The sequence below is a fragment of the Folsomia candida genome, unplaced genomic scaffold, assembly GCF_002217175.1.
Source record: "Folsomia candida strain VU population unplaced genomic scaffold, ASM221717v1 Fcan01_Sc004, whole genome shotgun sequence".
In the NCBI taxonomy this organism is placed as follows: Eukaryota; Metazoa; Arthropoda; class Collembola; order Entomobryomorpha; family Isotomidae; genus Folsomia; species Folsomia candida.
In genome coordinates, this window is record NW_019091196.1 from 11,095,920 (window position 1) to 11,110,290 (window position 14,371).

Here is a 14,371-nt window from a genome sequence, read left to right on the forward strand (position 1 = left end):
TTGTACCATGCATAATAATTTTTATGCATGAATTACCAAAATCTCTCAAAGAGAAAAAGAAGTCTCATATTACCCCTTCATTGCGGAATTTTGTACAAAACCAAAAAACCGGATTCATTCACTCAGCAGGTTCCTCAAATTGTTTTTATTGTGATAAAATTTGCACTGTAAAGTTTTCCAAATTTAGTCCTCCATATAGTAATTAGTTAGTAAGTTATTTAGTAAGATGGAAACGACGACGGTTGGCGAAGGCGTTGGCGAAAAGAAACCAAAAGGAGAACAAGAATCGCCTCGTAAGTTATTTTTACACTGTATGATTTGTGTGTAGAAGACTGATACATAGCTAATTAAATTTATATTTAAATTGTATTGCAGCAATGTGGACCGTTTGGACTGCTGGGAGTTACGCCGTGGTGATGCTTTTAATCGGACTTCCTTTGTGGTGGAAAACTACGGCCGTACAACGGGTGCCTTTGCCATATTCCGACATGGCTTCTCTTCGTGGTCATTTGGAGTCTTCATTTCTCATAAAAATTCCTGTCCATCTGGTCGGATTCGCAAAAGTTTCGCCAAATGATGACAACAAGTTTCATAATATTGAAGGACACTCTTTCAGCATTTCTTACGCGCAAACATCTTCACTTGAAATGGATGCGATTTACAAATCATCCAACCTTTACGATGTTGATAAGGAGATGTGCAAGTTGGCTAAGAAGAACTCGAATAGCAGTGCTCATCCCGTTACTATTTACTATGTAAGTTGTACTTGTTCAGGAAAATGGAGTGTATTTAATGAATTATAACGGATGTATGTTGTATGCCTGTAGGTTGGCAGATCAGATTTGCTAATAGAATATGGACAGAAAGTTATCTTTGGAAATTGCAAAAGCCTGTACTACATTTCAAATTCTTCGAAAATTCGATTCGATACTGTTTGGAATGTTTTAAGGAAAATTGCTGGATTTGGACAAATTGACGGAGGTTGGGAATTAACGGATCCGAATAATCCCAGATCGTCATCAGTTAAAGAATCCTTACAACTCCCTTTATCCTCGGGATATAACATATTGCTAAGTTTACTTGTGCCAGAGCCAGAAGTTTTAGAGTCGAAATGGGAAATTGAACCTGCTGTTACTGGTACAACTAATCAACATGGATTTATAATTTGTCTGATAATTAATATGTATTGACTAATTTACTGTATTTACAATTTCCAGATTTTCTAAATCCAATGTTAAAGAAAATAAGCGCTTTTGCAGAGTTTTCTGTAAGGTCACAAGTCCTGTCTTATATCCGATTAAATGTGTATCCAAAGTGGAATGCGGATAAAAATTATCATGAAATTCCCTACGAGCAATTACCTTTAGTGATAAATCCTGTGGAATCCAAATTGAGTATGTATATATAAACTTTATATCAGGTTATTATAATATTTTTTAGCACATTGACTAAAGCAATGTTAATATTTTTAGCATCATTCGTGTCACAAAATCCCGTATTAAATTTTCTGACGTACACTGCCCCTTGCAACAAAGTACCACTTCAAATCCTGGAAAATGATGGCACGCCTTTGGCATCAAATGCATTTTTAGTTCCCCAATGGGGTGGTGAGTAACGTACAATGTGGTATAAAATATGATATAAAGCAAAGCTAATTTAAGGTTACTGTCCTCCTTCTATAGGCATTTTTATTTACAATCCGCCATGCACCACCGGAGAAAACTCAACTGAACTCAAAATTCATCAAGTATCGACAGAACATGTGATGAGCGTAGTTATTTCTCAGTTCCGGTCATTGATCGGACTTCCTGAAAAGGTTGGTCTCATTTAAATTTATAGTAAACCTTATTAATATACGATAAAAATGAACTCTTTGTTTATTAAGTCTTCCATTGACGTCCTCGATTTCCGCGGATCAGCCCTTCGCGACTGGGAAGTGGACATGTTGATTCGGAGACGACTAACAAAACTTATCGTCACTGCGGCAAACACTCTCCATTCATTGGGTCAACTGTTGGACGAAATTACCAACATTGTTGTAACTGAGGAAGTAGGGGACCAAGTTGAAAAAAGCGTTGCCGCGATCAAAGCCGCTATTGAAGAAGCTTCGCAAGGAAACTTAGAGGCTGCTCAAGGTCACGCGATCGAGGCCTTCAAATCTTCTGAGATTGCATTTCATCATCCTAAGAATCTTAAGCAACTCTACTTTCCAGACGATCAGAAATATGCAATTTACATTCCACTCTTCTTGCCCGTCGGAATTCCTGTACTTCTCAGTCTGAGAGGAATATTTCAAAGACTTTTGACCATTTGGAAATCTGCGCATCAGTTAAAACCTAAAACCGATTAGAAGCATGCACAATAATAATCGAATTGATCGATAATTTGTGATTTACAACTTGTTACCCATGTATTATAACTATGTTATTTATTTCGTTCTAGTTTCCATCATGCAACATTTTTTGTACTATGCATGTAATCCTAGTCCAGTATTCGAGTTGTTTTCTAAATATTTTACCCTTGTTTTGTGGACAGTGTAGATAAAAATAAAATGTTTTTAAAATAAAGCGTTATTTTGTATCAATGCATCTGCAAATACATTGCTTGTAGTGAAAGTACGATCGATTGGACAAAGTTTTACTCACATTGCCCAGAATCACTCGGATCTGCCCAAATCACAATTTCACTCTTCGTAATACTGACAGGAATAATAACAAGTTGAATAAAGTGCTGATGACAATTTGAAGCAAATTATACTAAATGAATCATCACATTTGTCAGACATAATCAGTTTTATTTAACAAGCAAGGTTACGCCCTGTATCTTTATCAGATGATAGCGGACACGAGCAGTCAGTACGGTGGGGTTTGTGTTTAGCAAAAGTAATTTTATTGGAAAAGATAAATATAATGGTCGTCAGGAGCAATTTATACGAAAATAATGGAAATAAATTCCTGGCTAATTAAATCAGAGCAGTCCAAGACTTAATTATGTAGTACAAAATCCATCAACAACAGTCAAATAATTAGTAATGTCTACTTTAGTTTAATTATGAATTAGTCGGACGGGTAGCCGCAAGTGTGGTTAAGATTTTGTGGATATCGAAATTGCATACAAACACACCTCTTCAGCAGCATCATTCGAAATGCACTTGAGGAAAGACCCTTGTGGTATTATTTGTATTTTCATCACGTATGCTGCAGTCTTTTATGCAGATTACGTTGTATGCAGGTATTTATGTTTACAAGTTTATTTGTTATTGTTGTTTAGTGGTTTTTATGTAATTAATGATTTTATCTTACTTTTGGTTAGATGGATCGTTCTCACAGTTTTCGATGGAAGGTTGTTATTAAATTCTAATTCTGATTTGTAATTAGGAACAATTCACAATATTCACGGTATTTTGATAATTCTTGCAGTTTATGGGGGTGCTTTCACATTATCCTGTTCAATATAATCATCACATTTTTGACAATGGCTGTGAGTTAACGAAGCAGATTAATTTAAACTCTTTATCAAATATATGGTGGGTGAAATAAAACTATTTTGAACAGCATCTCAGAGCCGTTTTGTCCGATCCTGGGATTGTCCCTTTGCCGCAGACGAGAGTGGATTTTTCAGATTATCACGATAACGGTAAATGAATACAAATAGGCTTATATACCCTATGTTGTCTTGCATGTAGTCGACACTAACGGGAACGACCTCAATTTGTTTAGTTGAGCAACAAAAATCTTTTTTGGGGCCGGGGTCAAATGATGGAGGTGGACCACCAGGGTCCGAGTCAGAACATGGAACTTGGACAGTTTGCACTCGGTGTGAAGCATATCGTCCTCCAAGGGGTACAATCAAACAAACACAATAAAATGAAATCAGCCAAAAATCATGTTGCAGCAATTTATACGTACTCTTTAAAACTTTCAGCTCACCATTGTCGAATTTGTAAACGATGCGTCCGCCGAATGGATCATCACTGCCCATGGTACACATTTAATTAGATATTTACATATTTGGCCTATTAGCATTGATTCTACATAAATGTTTCATTTCCTCATTTGTCAGGATTAACAACTGCGTCGGGGAATTCAACCAGAAATATTTCATGCAATTTTTATTCTACGTGGGTGTTCTATCCATGTATTCAATGGCATTAATTGTATATTGCTGGGTCAACTCCACCGATGATTTGAAGATTTGCTTACATTGTCCAAAGGAGGATTTACTTACCAAGCAGAGTCGAATGTAAGCCTAACTAATTAGCATGTAATGTTAATTTGCTCGAAATTAATTCATAATATTTTGAAATAATTTTCTCTTAGATTGCACACAGTGATATTAATGCTGGAGTCAATGGTAAAAACTTGAAAATTTAAAGAAATTTAATGAAAATTCGATAGGAAACAACTTCCAATTGTAAAAAATCTTATTTTTTTCAGCTATTTGGACTCTTCGTATTGGCTATCATGATAGATCAAATATCTGCCATATTCAGCGATGAAACTGCGATTGAACAAGCCAAGAAATTGGGACGTCATCGGGTTCGAAAGCAGCCAAAGATGTTCCTGATGGAAGAAGTTTGTGGAAAGGGTTCCTTTATTTACTGGTTTATCCCTTGTCGAAGTGACGCACACACACGACACATTGCATCCTCAAGTAATTATAAATATGGAAATCGATTAGACGTTTAATTAAGTAATAACTTAATTAATACATGCATGTGATTTTTAATGTATATTGTTGACTCGAATGTTTTTATCATATTCATACATTACGCTAATCCTAAGTCATACTAAAGATCATGTATTTGTAACAATGTCTATCTATACTTTGTTCAATCATCCAACCTTCTCAGAAATGCAACTTGTTTTTAAAATAAAACGGTACTTCTAAAAATAAAATGTGTGGCAGACACCCACAAGAAACTTTATCATGCCCACCGCAACTGAAAGAGGATTGCGTAAGTTATTCCCCAACTCTTTCATACGGGTCGTAAAATTTACGATTGTTAATAATTAATATAATACATTAACAAGAGTGGTTCGTCGAATATGCCAAGAAGAAAGTGGAGGAGTGAAAAGGAGCTGCTAAAAACAAAAATTCGAGATAAGAAGCAGGGAGATGTTTGTAAGAAGGACAAGAAAGTGCTGCGTAAGTCTCCTACACTGAACTAAATATTGGCCTGCAATGTATAAGAAACTTTCAATGTATTACGTGTTTAGGGGATTACCGACTTTCAGAAACCACTTGGAAGTTAGCTCAACACCTTGCTGCAGATGAATTGGAAGATTTAGAAGAGTCGGATGAGCAAGAATAAGTTCCGCGATTTCTTATATTGATTATATTTCTTAATTTTATATTGAAAATATAAATAAAGATAAATCACATAAGATAACGATAGATAACAAACCTGGTACCATCATAACTATTCATAACATGTTTTAAAAGTATGCACAGAGTAAAAATTGCATTGCACTGAACATGCTTGCTCATTATTAGGCTTATCCATTCTATTGATCAGAACTATTTTTGGAATCGATAAACCTCTTGACATTCGATACAAAATCTTTCGATCCAGATGGCAAATAGAATCTATCGGAATGTGTGATTTCTGCTGCAGTTTCTTCCTCCTCTCCACCTCCACGATCTTTGTCTGATATCTCATCTCCCTCTTTTCCTGGATCGCTAGATGTTGATGGGAGTTTGACAACATGCCCGTACTTGAACGTGATGAGTTCGGGATGCTTCTTTTTGCTTGTGATTTTGATAATGGAATTTAGCAAACGATTCAAACTGACTTCTCCAGTGTCTCTGTCCAATTCTCTAATCATTAGTAGATTGTCCCTGGTGACGATGACGTAGCCTTCGTAGTGAGACCCATCCGAAAGAACTTCGCTGCATGACCAATGGAAATTGTGTTGTTTCAGGAACTGCTTGATAGAACGGATCCGAGTTCCTGGGTGGAAATGAGTTACATCTGTTGTCGAATCTAGGTCAGCGAGACCTCCTAAAAAATTAATATATCATGTAAATGATTAGAGTTTGGCTATAGAAGAATTAACCATAGCTATTGCAACAATCACTCGTATTATAAGTAATGACTTACCAGATGGACTAGCTTCATCACTGGGTTCATCGTCATCATCAATCATAAATACGGGCAATAGATTTCTATATGGTTTTGATTTGTTTTTGTCACTGGATTTAACATGTTTCTCATCTGCTCCAGAAGAGCCACCAGAAGCAACCGGATTGTTGATGTAGTCGATCAATTTTCCCTTCATCTCTGCAGACTTTGCCTTGAGAGTTGAACTAAACAAACTAAGTTTAGCAGTGAACAACTTTGACCTAGAATCGGATGCTGGGGAGCCATCCCTGCTCACTGTAGAGGAAGATGGTGTCACAGACGTTTTCTGCAGTACACATTCCGGGCATGTTAATGGGTTGTGGTCAGCCAGACCGTCTTCAATATTGTCTGGATATAGCAATTCATGTAGAGCTGTAAATTAATATAATTTTTTTAGCAAGAGGATCTAGCCAGGTTAAATTTCTATGCATAAAGTATACATTGAAACCCTCCAGATAATAATGCTACTTTCTGTGTGTTGCGTTGAAGAAAACTGGAAACAACCTGGGGAATTATTATAATAAATGGTTGAGAATTAAATTCTCATCACAATGACCGTCTGCAGTAGTATTTAATGCATACCATGTGGACGTACTGATCCTCTTCTTCCCGTCCAGACCCCACAAAGCACAAATGTTCTCCACCCGCAGCAGCACCAACATTTAAGGCATCCTTCTGGGCTAAAAGTAACCCTTGGACGGCTGTATTAAACTTGACGGGTTCTAGGAGCATCTGAATATCAAGAGTCACAAATAAGCAATTAACAAGTATTTTAGAGATAGAGATACACTACTCACCAAAGCACAATCGAGATGAAATGCTGTGGGTAATCTACCAGAATTATACCTGCAAGATATAATTTGATAAAGTATAGTAATTATATTTTCCCAATTTCTGTTCATTATATATATATTACTGTTCTGCAGGACGACAATCCACCACAAAAAATCTGACAAACATGTACGCATCCGTGCTGGACCTACTATCCGTCGAGTCATTGGACGACAAACTTTTCGCCATTCGAATACTGTTGAGCAATTCTTCTGCTGCGACTGGCAAGCACAAGCTTTGCATTGCAACGCGACGACATGGTGAAGTCGATGAGTTGCTCAACGTTAGAAACGAATCATTTCCATACAATGCCGACTCGAACATGCGCCGATAAGAGTTGGGGGTTTGACTCGCATAGTGTTGAGAGATGGTTAAGAAATCTGGAATGTCAGAGGGTTCGAGGTTGGCAGGGAGTGTAGACAAGAGTTGAATGGTATCGGCCTTTTTGGTTGACGAATCACTATGCTTGATCTCCAGTAGACGATCTCTATTAGATTAAAAAATATACATATGAGGTTAAACATTATTTAACTGGTTCGTTATAAAAACTTACTTGGCATTAAGGACGAGAACAAGTGCCATGTGATATATAAGGAAGGGGTCACGGTATTGGAGATAGACATCCCACAAGACCAGTATCGACTGAAGATTTGCAATCGCAGACGAGAATAAGCTGAGAAACTGGAATAGGTCATAGTACAATTATAACATAAATATTATATTCACAAATTAATAGTTATCCTCAGTTACCCATTGACTTGCATAGCTGTGCGGTAACACCCTCAAACTGTCCACTACAGAACATACTTCCGGTTCATGGTATAGTAGCAAGAGTCGAAAAATATGAAACGGGAGTCCATGTTCGTTAAACACATCTCTTGGCACATACTGGGTTATGATCATTCTGAAGGTGTTATACAACTGGGTGTCGGTTAGGTTAAGTGTCAAAAGGGGTTTAAGAATTTGAAGATATCCCAAAATGATGGACTTGTCATAGGCCACTTTCTGATGTTTGAGATAAGACGTCAAAATTGACTCTAGACTGGAAACGATCGAGGAATGCTCTTCAGGACTGTTGGAGGAGTATGTCTTTGCTGAAGAGATTCAAATCAAAGACATTTATTACTCGTACGTAAAAAATACACATATTTACTATGCGATTAAAGGTACTATAACTAAATAACTAACCTACAAATTCGGTACAGTCATTTCGTAATTCATTTTGCTCTTTCAAGTCGTAGATCTCAATGAGGGGATGTTTCGTTGACTTGTTATTGTAATAAAGGCCAATCAGGATTACCCATACCTAGAAAAATAAATCAATTTTCGAATATTAAAGAAAATAAACATTTTTTTTGTTATTTATTAAAAAATGAACTTGACCTTTCCCCTCAAATGATCCGGAAGTCCACCTCTGCCTCGGCAGACGTCAAGAATACGCTGGATAAGTTCTTCCGAGCAGTTTGGTGACGGAGCCGTCGGCTCCCCTTCAATAAGTTGCAGGGTCGTTTCAAGTGAGAGTGTAAGTTCCCTATTTTTAGGAGGATGAAGTGAATTAAGTCCAAATCAGAAGGAATATTAACCCCACAGCTGCTTAAAGTACTCACCAGTCCACATTTTCATTGCCTGACCCCGTGGATTTAGACCTATTTCGTGGTGGGGGTGTGCCAAACAAATGGTCGTCCTCATCCCCATCGATTGACGACGTATTTTTGAGTTCTTGGAGTTCGTCATCGTTCAGGGTGAAAAGTAGCTCGTCCATCTCGTCTCTTTAAGTCAAAAACAATAACTCAAATACGCAATTCAACAGATTTTAATTAAAAATCCATTGAAGAAAGTTTTGCTTGAAGAGTAAATAAATTACCTGTTAACTTCTGTTTAACAATTTGGAAATGCGGAATGGAAATATCAATGGTAGACTATTGAAATTTGCATTACTTCGAATTAAAATCCTGAAAAACGTCACTTCAAAATACGTAAATAATAAATGTAACGTTTTTGCGATTGTGCAAAAAAAGCTGCTCATTTGCTCAACTGATGACTGTTCTTCTTCAGAATTGGGGCATATGAGAATCGTTGAGACACGGTCTCATTATGTACACACACACCTTTTGTTCATTTCATTAGATTTAGCATGACATCCTGCCATGGTTTTCGGCTTATCTTCTCCCACTGATAAGCAAGTTTACCGTGAACGTGTGGTTAAGTCAATATCTCTGCGGTGCATATGTAATTATTCATTAAATTATGGATGGATCATGGTGGTAAAAATGCGTGGGTGGACAATCAATAGCCAAATTGAGACTGCGACACTAATGTTCAACTGCATTATTATTTCTTACAAACTGTGTTATGAGAAAAACGTGCAACCTTCTACTCTGCGGATTCTTGCTTTGCATGGATTTTTTTATGAATTCGTAGACTATTCGCTTGGGTGAAGGTCTTATCACAAGTTGTACAACGGTAAGGTCTCTCGCCAGTGTGGGTGCGGATATGGAGGGTGAGATGCTGCTTAACGTTGAAACTTTTCCGACAATCCTGATAAGGGCAGGGGAAAGGTCTTTCACCCGTATGAGTTCTTTCGTGCCGGAGTCTAAAATTCAATAAAATAAGTTTCGAGACTTGTGTAATAATAGAGTTTATGGTATTTAGCACAAATTACAAATCTCTCTGGGCGATGAATCCTCTCTCGCAGAATCGACATGTCCACTTTTTCTCTCCGTCGTCGTGCGTGCGTCGGTGAAAGTCGAGGTGGTGTTTCATCCGGAATGCTTTTGGGCAGAGGAAGCACTGGAAAGGGCGGACGTTAGAGTGGCTGAGTTTGTGACTCCGGAGGGAGGAACCCTTGACGACTTTGCCACACTGGTCGCAAACTGTGGTGCGGTTCTTCAAGGGAGGTTCACTTTTCTGGTCGGGGTGTTTCTTGGGACGACCCCTTCGCTGTGGGTCTTAAGAAAATTGTGTAATCATTCATTTTGAGGGTTAATTTATGGAGAAAGTTGGCTTATAGAAAGCTTTAAAATTGTATTTCTTACAAGTTTCTTTGATGTTTCCATCAATTCCTTGAGTTTGATTATTGTCTATGTTTGTCGTGCTGGATAATGCATGGTGTGAGGGTATTGATTCGTTTTGCACCTGAGGCGAATAATTTTTATTAGAGGTGAGGTTGGTGTGAGTAATCACTCCACTAATTGATTCATTGCTTTCGAGATCACGTCTGGAATAAGTGTGGCGACCTGGGTGTGAGTAGTTTATATTAATTTGAAAAGTTAATGCATATTTTCACCACGTCAAATTAGTATGTAACTCGCATATTTGTTAACCTATTTGTTTGGGAATTGAGAGATTAAGTACGGAATCCTGAGAGCTATTATTGTCAGTAATAATAACGGGAGTGCTGCTATTACTGCCTTCACTTAAACTGTCGGAGAAAGTAGCTGAAGGTTGATGACTTTCACGAGGACGACGGATGTAAGAATGTTTACTGCTTATTTTTGATTCTTGGCTTAAACTGGAACACGCTCTTTTACGAATTGATGCTTTGATTTGTCGAAACCTCCGATGTAACGTGTTTTTGCTGTACATGCATATTTTTCTAACTTTTAAGGCATCTTCTAAAGGTAAAACAACGGAATTGGTTTTGGTAGGAATATTTGCGGATGACGGATTTGTTTGATTTAAAAAATCCACACCTATGTACATACATATTTGATGTTATAAAGCATCATTGCATTGTCTCTCTCATAATAATATCAAAATTTGAAATTTTCAATGAAATTTTCATGCATTCGTGTTACCAAATTTTGTAGAAATCCATTCTGCTATAAGATTAAGCTTACTACTCCATTTTTGAGTCTCAGTAGAAAATTGTTCCAGTTGCTCTTCATGTAATTTCACAAGGCTTTCCAAATGAACAATCCTACTTGTCAAAGTTATAGACATGTTGGTAGAAGTTTAATCTTAAAGATTTTTCGGAGTTAATAAGAACAGGAATGCACAATTACGTATATTCCATCAAGAGTATTTTGCGATTATGCGACGTGTTTACTCGAGTTTTTTTGCACATTTAGCAAATTTATATCATAATATTATGTAACGCTTAATTTTGTTATATATGCATGTATGAAGAGAGATATAATACGAAAGAGGGTGCTCTCTCTCTCTGTTATCAAGATTGTATCGTGGGTAGAGATGACATTGACACAAAAATAATATGCCACAGGTTTTATCTGGATAAATGCCGTGTACACTTTATTTATTCCTACGTAAATATTTCGCCACTCAAAGAGAAAGCATACAAACTTGCTTTCTAATTACTGATACACTCTTACACATAGAATGGCTTACATCAAATCTCATGCATTCAGATGCAGACTCTGCTGTGTATGATCTTTATTAACCAAAAATGAAGATCTCGTCATAGTATACATCATACCACCGCGATTTGCTAAAACAACTTTTGTACTTTGCATTGCCCTCTGATTCCATATCATAAACTGGCTTTTGTACAAATTCTGCCGACTCATTCATCTTTTCCATGCTGGTCAATTTGTGGAAAAATATAATTTTGTCCTTAGCAAAATAATTAAATCATGGCAGCCACGCTAAAATTCGACGAGCCTTCGGAACTCCGGATTCCAATGCCATGGGGGCACATTTCAGCCAAGGCTTGGGGAAATCCTTCTAAAAACCCGGTACTTGGATTACACGGGTGGATGGATAATGCTGGTCAGTTTTAGTAAATATTTACCTATCAAGGTTTATTATGGATTTATTGTGGTTGTAAAATTATTATAATTTTTTAACAGGAACATTTGACCGTCTTGTTCCAAACTTGACCAATTCCATGTATTTTGTTGCGGTGGATTTACCAGGTCATGGCCTAAGTTCTCACATTCCTGCCGGAATGCCGTACCATTTCGGCGACTACTTAATCACCATTAGAAGAATTACGAAATATCTCAAGTGGTCAAGGTTCTCCATCGTGGGGCACAGTATGGGTGGCGCTCTTGGGTCTTTTTTCGCATCCATGTACCCAAAAATCATTGACAAGCTCGTGCTGTTGGACATAATCAAGCCGATCAGTCAGGACGAAGGAGTCACTGCGGAAAATATGGCGTCAGCGATCGAACAATTTTTGTCCATTGAAGACAAACTGAAACCGGATTTCGTTCCGAGTTATTCGTATCAGGATGCGATGCAGAGGCTTATCTCGGCAACGGATGAGAGGTTATTTTACATTTCCTTGTGACGAATACAAATTTGGAATTAGTGGATAATTTAAAAAATCAAATATTATTTTCTATCCAAAATAGCTTAACTGAGGATGCAGCTAAATGTTTAATGACGAGAGGGACGATTCGTGTTGACGAAGAAAAGTGGTCATTTCGCCGAGATTTGAGGGTTCGAAGTCCAACAATTTACCGGTTTAGCCACGAACTGAGCATGAACTTCTTGACCAACATTCAATGTCATTTACTCATCGTCAAGGCCAAAAGTGCTCCCACATTTGGTGGACCGGAACCCGTTATCGCAAAAACATTGGGGATTTACAAGGCGAAATGTGCTTCATTTGAATATGTTGAAGTGGAAGGAAATCATTTCGTACACTTGAACGAACCAAAGCTAGCTTCTGAACATATTAACAATTTTTTTCTTAATGTTCCAAAATCAGTACTGTAATTATGTACTGAGGCAGCTATAGACAAACATTTAGTGCAAATTCTCTGCATTCTCACATGCACCAGTCACAATTATAACGATACCAAAGATATTCATTCCATATTATGCACTGTTACAACTTACCATAATTAATTCTATATACAAATATTTCGGCACCATATGCATGTGCACGATATGAATTAACTGTGTTCGGTTGGGAATGCTCAATTTAATAAAAGCTCAAAATGTTATCATGGATTACGATTTCAAAAACATTGAACAAAACTTGCACATGCTTATTTACATATATTTACATACGCATCATTAGTGCATATTTACTAGTGATGTCTGACTAGCTGCTAAAAATTAGATGTCATAACTGCCCTGTTAATAAATACTGTTTAATTTACCAATCAATAAAAATTGAAGATGTGCCCCCACATCTAAAAAAAACCTACTCAAGTAATCCGATCACAATAGCAAATTGGGTATGTATAAAACTAACGACGGCTGTCAATTGAATTTCTCGTCTCCTACTATTACCTACCATATCTAGCGAAAAGGTGCCCATTTTATCCCTCTCTCACCCACCACCATTTAATTGTGATTGTACACCGAAGAAATACTCGGAAGAAAAAAATAGTGGTCTCTTCTTCTTCTTCTTCGTCCATCTCCCTTCAAGAAGACATCCATCTCATCCTTTCTTCATGGTATAAGATAAATTGTTGCTTTTTGCCAACCACCACCAACCAATCGATGCAGTATTTGTAGGGGGAAAAGGATCACAACACAAAGGAAGGAGTCAGTATTATTGTGTACGTATTATGTTGCATCACGAACGAAATGTTATAAACGTGAACATGCAAAATCCACAACACAAGGAGAATCAGCAGAATAAGTAAAATAAGCGAGGGGAACATAAAAGTCAAAACCATTCAGGACGCGAGAGAGACTCCATAACATGATGAGATAACCACCAACGCCAAACCAAGTAACCAACCAACTTGATACATACAACAAACCACTTGACTCACTTTTATACTTGGCATTCACTCCCCAGCCGCGTTACGGGCCGTGGTCATATGTCCGAATAGCACTTGGCCATTTTTTGAAATGTCCGTCAACGCTTATCCGTCCCCGTGCTAGCTCACCCTTCAACCATTTCATGACTGGTGGGATTTCGGCGATGTTCTTACATAAAAAATGCGTAGAGGGACGCCCAGCAACAAGAAAGAGCTAGCAGATAGAGCGGGGTTAGTGGTGGTGCATGGTGACGCCAAATACTTACATTCATATACCCAACTTTTTGGCACTTATTTACACGAGTTTACTTACTTATGTACATCAGGCTTTTTGTTTTCTCCTTTTTACTGAGACAACAATTACACACGGCGTTAACTTAACAGTTGAAGTGAAGGAAATTAATTTAACAGTTAAATTTCCTGAAATCAATCACCCCCAGCAGCGCCCCCGCCCCAAAACCTTTACGCCAGCAAAATAAGTGTTAGCGTCTCTGAATTTAGTAAACTTACCAAATATTTTTTCGGTTCATCCTTCGGCTCATTCAAGAAGGAGAGATGATGCTGGCGATGGTGATGATGATGTGATGCTGGCGAAAATAAACTGACTTCTTTCCGTATTGGTAACACCGCATTCTAAATAATTTCCATGAATCACTGGACTTCTACACAACACCTATTTGCTGCCATTCTAATAATAATAATATCCCTTTACTTACATGGAAGCGTTATTAGT

General features: G+C 37.5%; 5 protein-coding genes across 5 annotated transcripts; 3 read left to right on the forward strand and 2 right to left on the reverse strand.

The window, feature by feature from the left end:
• Positions 1–99: 99 nt before the first annotated feature.
• LOC110848107 (GPI transamidase component PIG-S) lies at positions 100–2,567 on the forward strand. The gene is made up of 7 exons (XM_022095228.2): positions 100–293; positions 376–755; positions 828–1,137; positions 1,218–1,394; positions 1,473–1,607; positions 1,683–1,816; positions 1,886–2,567. Exons 1-7 carry the CDS (start codon positions 227–229, stop codon positions 2,348–2,350), a joined length of 1,668 nt encoding a protein of 555 aa, XP_021950920.1. The 5' UTR covers positions 100–226; the 3' UTR covers positions 2,351–2,567.
• Positions 2,568–2,711: 144 nt separating this feature from the next.
• On the forward strand, positions 2,712–4,927 carry LOC110848111 (palmitoyltransferase ZDHHC3). The gene is made up of 9 exons (XM_022095232.2): positions 2,712–3,231; positions 3,313–3,342; positions 3,420–3,480; positions 3,555–3,636; positions 3,720–3,842; positions 3,925–3,982; positions 4,063–4,242; positions 4,320–4,353; positions 4,437–4,927. The coding sequence occupies exons 1-9, from the start codon at positions 3,146–3,148 to the stop codon at positions 4,686–4,688; spliced, it is 906 nt and encodes a 301-aa protein (XP_021950924.1). The 5' UTR covers positions 2,712–3,145; the 3' UTR covers positions 4,689–4,927.
• Positions 4,928–5,332: 405 nt separating this feature from the next.
• LOC110848105 (TBC1 domain family member 23) lies at positions 5,333–9,121 on the reverse strand. Its single transcript, XM_022095226.2, has 12 exons — positions 8,820–9,121; positions 8,563–8,724; positions 8,339–8,486; positions 8,144–8,261; positions 7,706–8,049; positions 7,509–7,636; positions 7,041–7,442; positions 6,922–6,970; positions 6,707–6,856; positions 6,565–6,628; positions 6,104–6,496; positions 5,333–6,004 (listed from the first exon to the last, which is right to left on the reverse strand). The coding sequence occupies exons 2-12, from the start codon at positions 8,715–8,717 to the stop codon at positions 5,508–5,510; spliced, it is 2,448 nt and encodes an 815-aa protein (XP_021950918.1). The 5' UTR covers positions 8,718–8,724; positions 8,820–9,121; the 3' UTR covers positions 5,333–5,507.
• A 144-nt stretch (positions 9,122–9,265) lies between these two features.
• LOC110849144 (oocyte zinc finger protein XlCOF8.4) lies at positions 9,266–11,194 on the reverse strand. Its single transcript, XM_022096519.2, has 5 exons — positions 10,753–11,194; positions 10,279–10,647; positions 9,991–10,191; positions 9,618–9,903; positions 9,266–9,548 (listed from the first exon to the last, which is right to left on the reverse strand). Exons 1-5 carry the CDS (start codon positions 10,895–10,897, stop codon positions 9,329–9,331), a joined length of 1,221 nt encoding a protein of 406 aa, XP_021952211.1. The 5' UTR covers positions 10,898–11,194; the 3' UTR covers positions 9,266–9,328.
• Positions 11,195–11,396: 202 nt separating this feature from the next.
• On the forward strand, positions 11,397–12,889 carry LOC110848110 (serine hydrolase-like protein). The gene is made up of 3 exons (XM_022095231.2): positions 11,397–11,683; positions 11,764–12,184; positions 12,271–12,889. The coding sequence occupies exons 1-3, from the start codon at positions 11,548–11,550 to the stop codon at positions 12,635–12,637; spliced, it is 924 nt and encodes a 307-aa protein (XP_021950923.1). The 5' UTR covers positions 11,397–11,547; the 3' UTR covers positions 12,638–12,889.
• The last annotated feature ends 1,482 nt before the right edge of the window (positions 12,890–14,371 follow it).

Bases quoted from the DNA above. Each gene is read 5' to 3' on its own strand.
- LOC110849144 (XM_022096519.2), bottom strand. From the start codon at position 10,897: ATGTCTATAACTTTGACAAGTAGGATTGTTCATTTGGAAAGCCTTGTG. The intron at 10,648-10,752 runs GTAACACGAATG...GTATGTACATAG, and splicing joins ATGGATTTCTACAAAATTTG to GTGTGGATTTTTTAAATCAA. The intron at 9,904-9,990 runs GTAAGAAATACA...AATTTTCTTAAG, and splicing joins TGGAAACATCAAAGAAACTT to ACCCACAGCGAAGGGGTCGT.
- LOC110848110 (XM_022095231.2), top strand. From the start codon at position 11,548: ATGGCAGCCACGCTAAAATTCGACGAGCCTTCGGAACTCCGGATTCCA. The intron at 11,684-11,763 runs GTCAGTTTTAGT...ATTTTTTAACAG, and splicing joins CGGGTGGATGGATAATGCTG to GAACATTTGACCGTCTTGTT. The intron at 12,185-12,270 runs GTTATTTTACAT...TATCCAAAATAG, and splicing joins ATCTCGGCAACGGATGAGAG to CTTAACTGAGGATGCAGCTA.
- LOC110848111 (XM_022095232.2), top strand. From the start codon at position 3,146: ATGCACTTGAGGAAAGACCCTTGTGGTATTATTTGTATTTTCATCACG. The intron at 3,232-3,312 runs GTATTTATGTTT...ACTTTTGGTTAG, and splicing joins GCAGATTACGTTGTATGCAG to ATGGATCGTTCTCACAGTTT. The intron at 3,637-3,719 runs GTAAATGAATAC...CAATTTGTTTAG, and splicing joins TTCAGATTATCACGATAACG to TTGAGCAACAAAAATCTTTT.
- LOC110848107 (XM_022095228.2), top strand. From the start codon at position 227: ATGGAAACGACGACGGTTGGCGAAGGCGTTGGCGAAAAGAAACCAAAA. The intron at 756-827 runs GTAAGTTGTACT...GTATGCCTGTAG, and splicing joins ATCCCGTTACTATTTACTAT to GTTGGCAGATCAGATTTGCT. The intron at 1,608-1,682 runs GTGAGTAACGTA...CTCCTTCTATAG, and splicing joins TTTAGTTCCCCAATGGGGTG to GCATTTTTATTTACAATCCG.
- LOC110848105 (XM_022095226.2), bottom strand. From the start codon at position 8,717: ATGGACGAGCTACTTTTCACCCTGAACGATGACGAACTCCAAGAACTC. The intron at 7,443-7,508 runs GTAAGTTTTTAT...TTAATCTAATAG, and splicing joins GTTCTCGTCCTTAATGCCAA to AGATCGTCTACTGGAGATCA. The intron at 6,971-7,040 runs GTAATATATATA...TATATCTTGCAG, and splicing joins GATTGTCGTCCTGCAGAACA to GTATAATTCTGGTAGATTAC.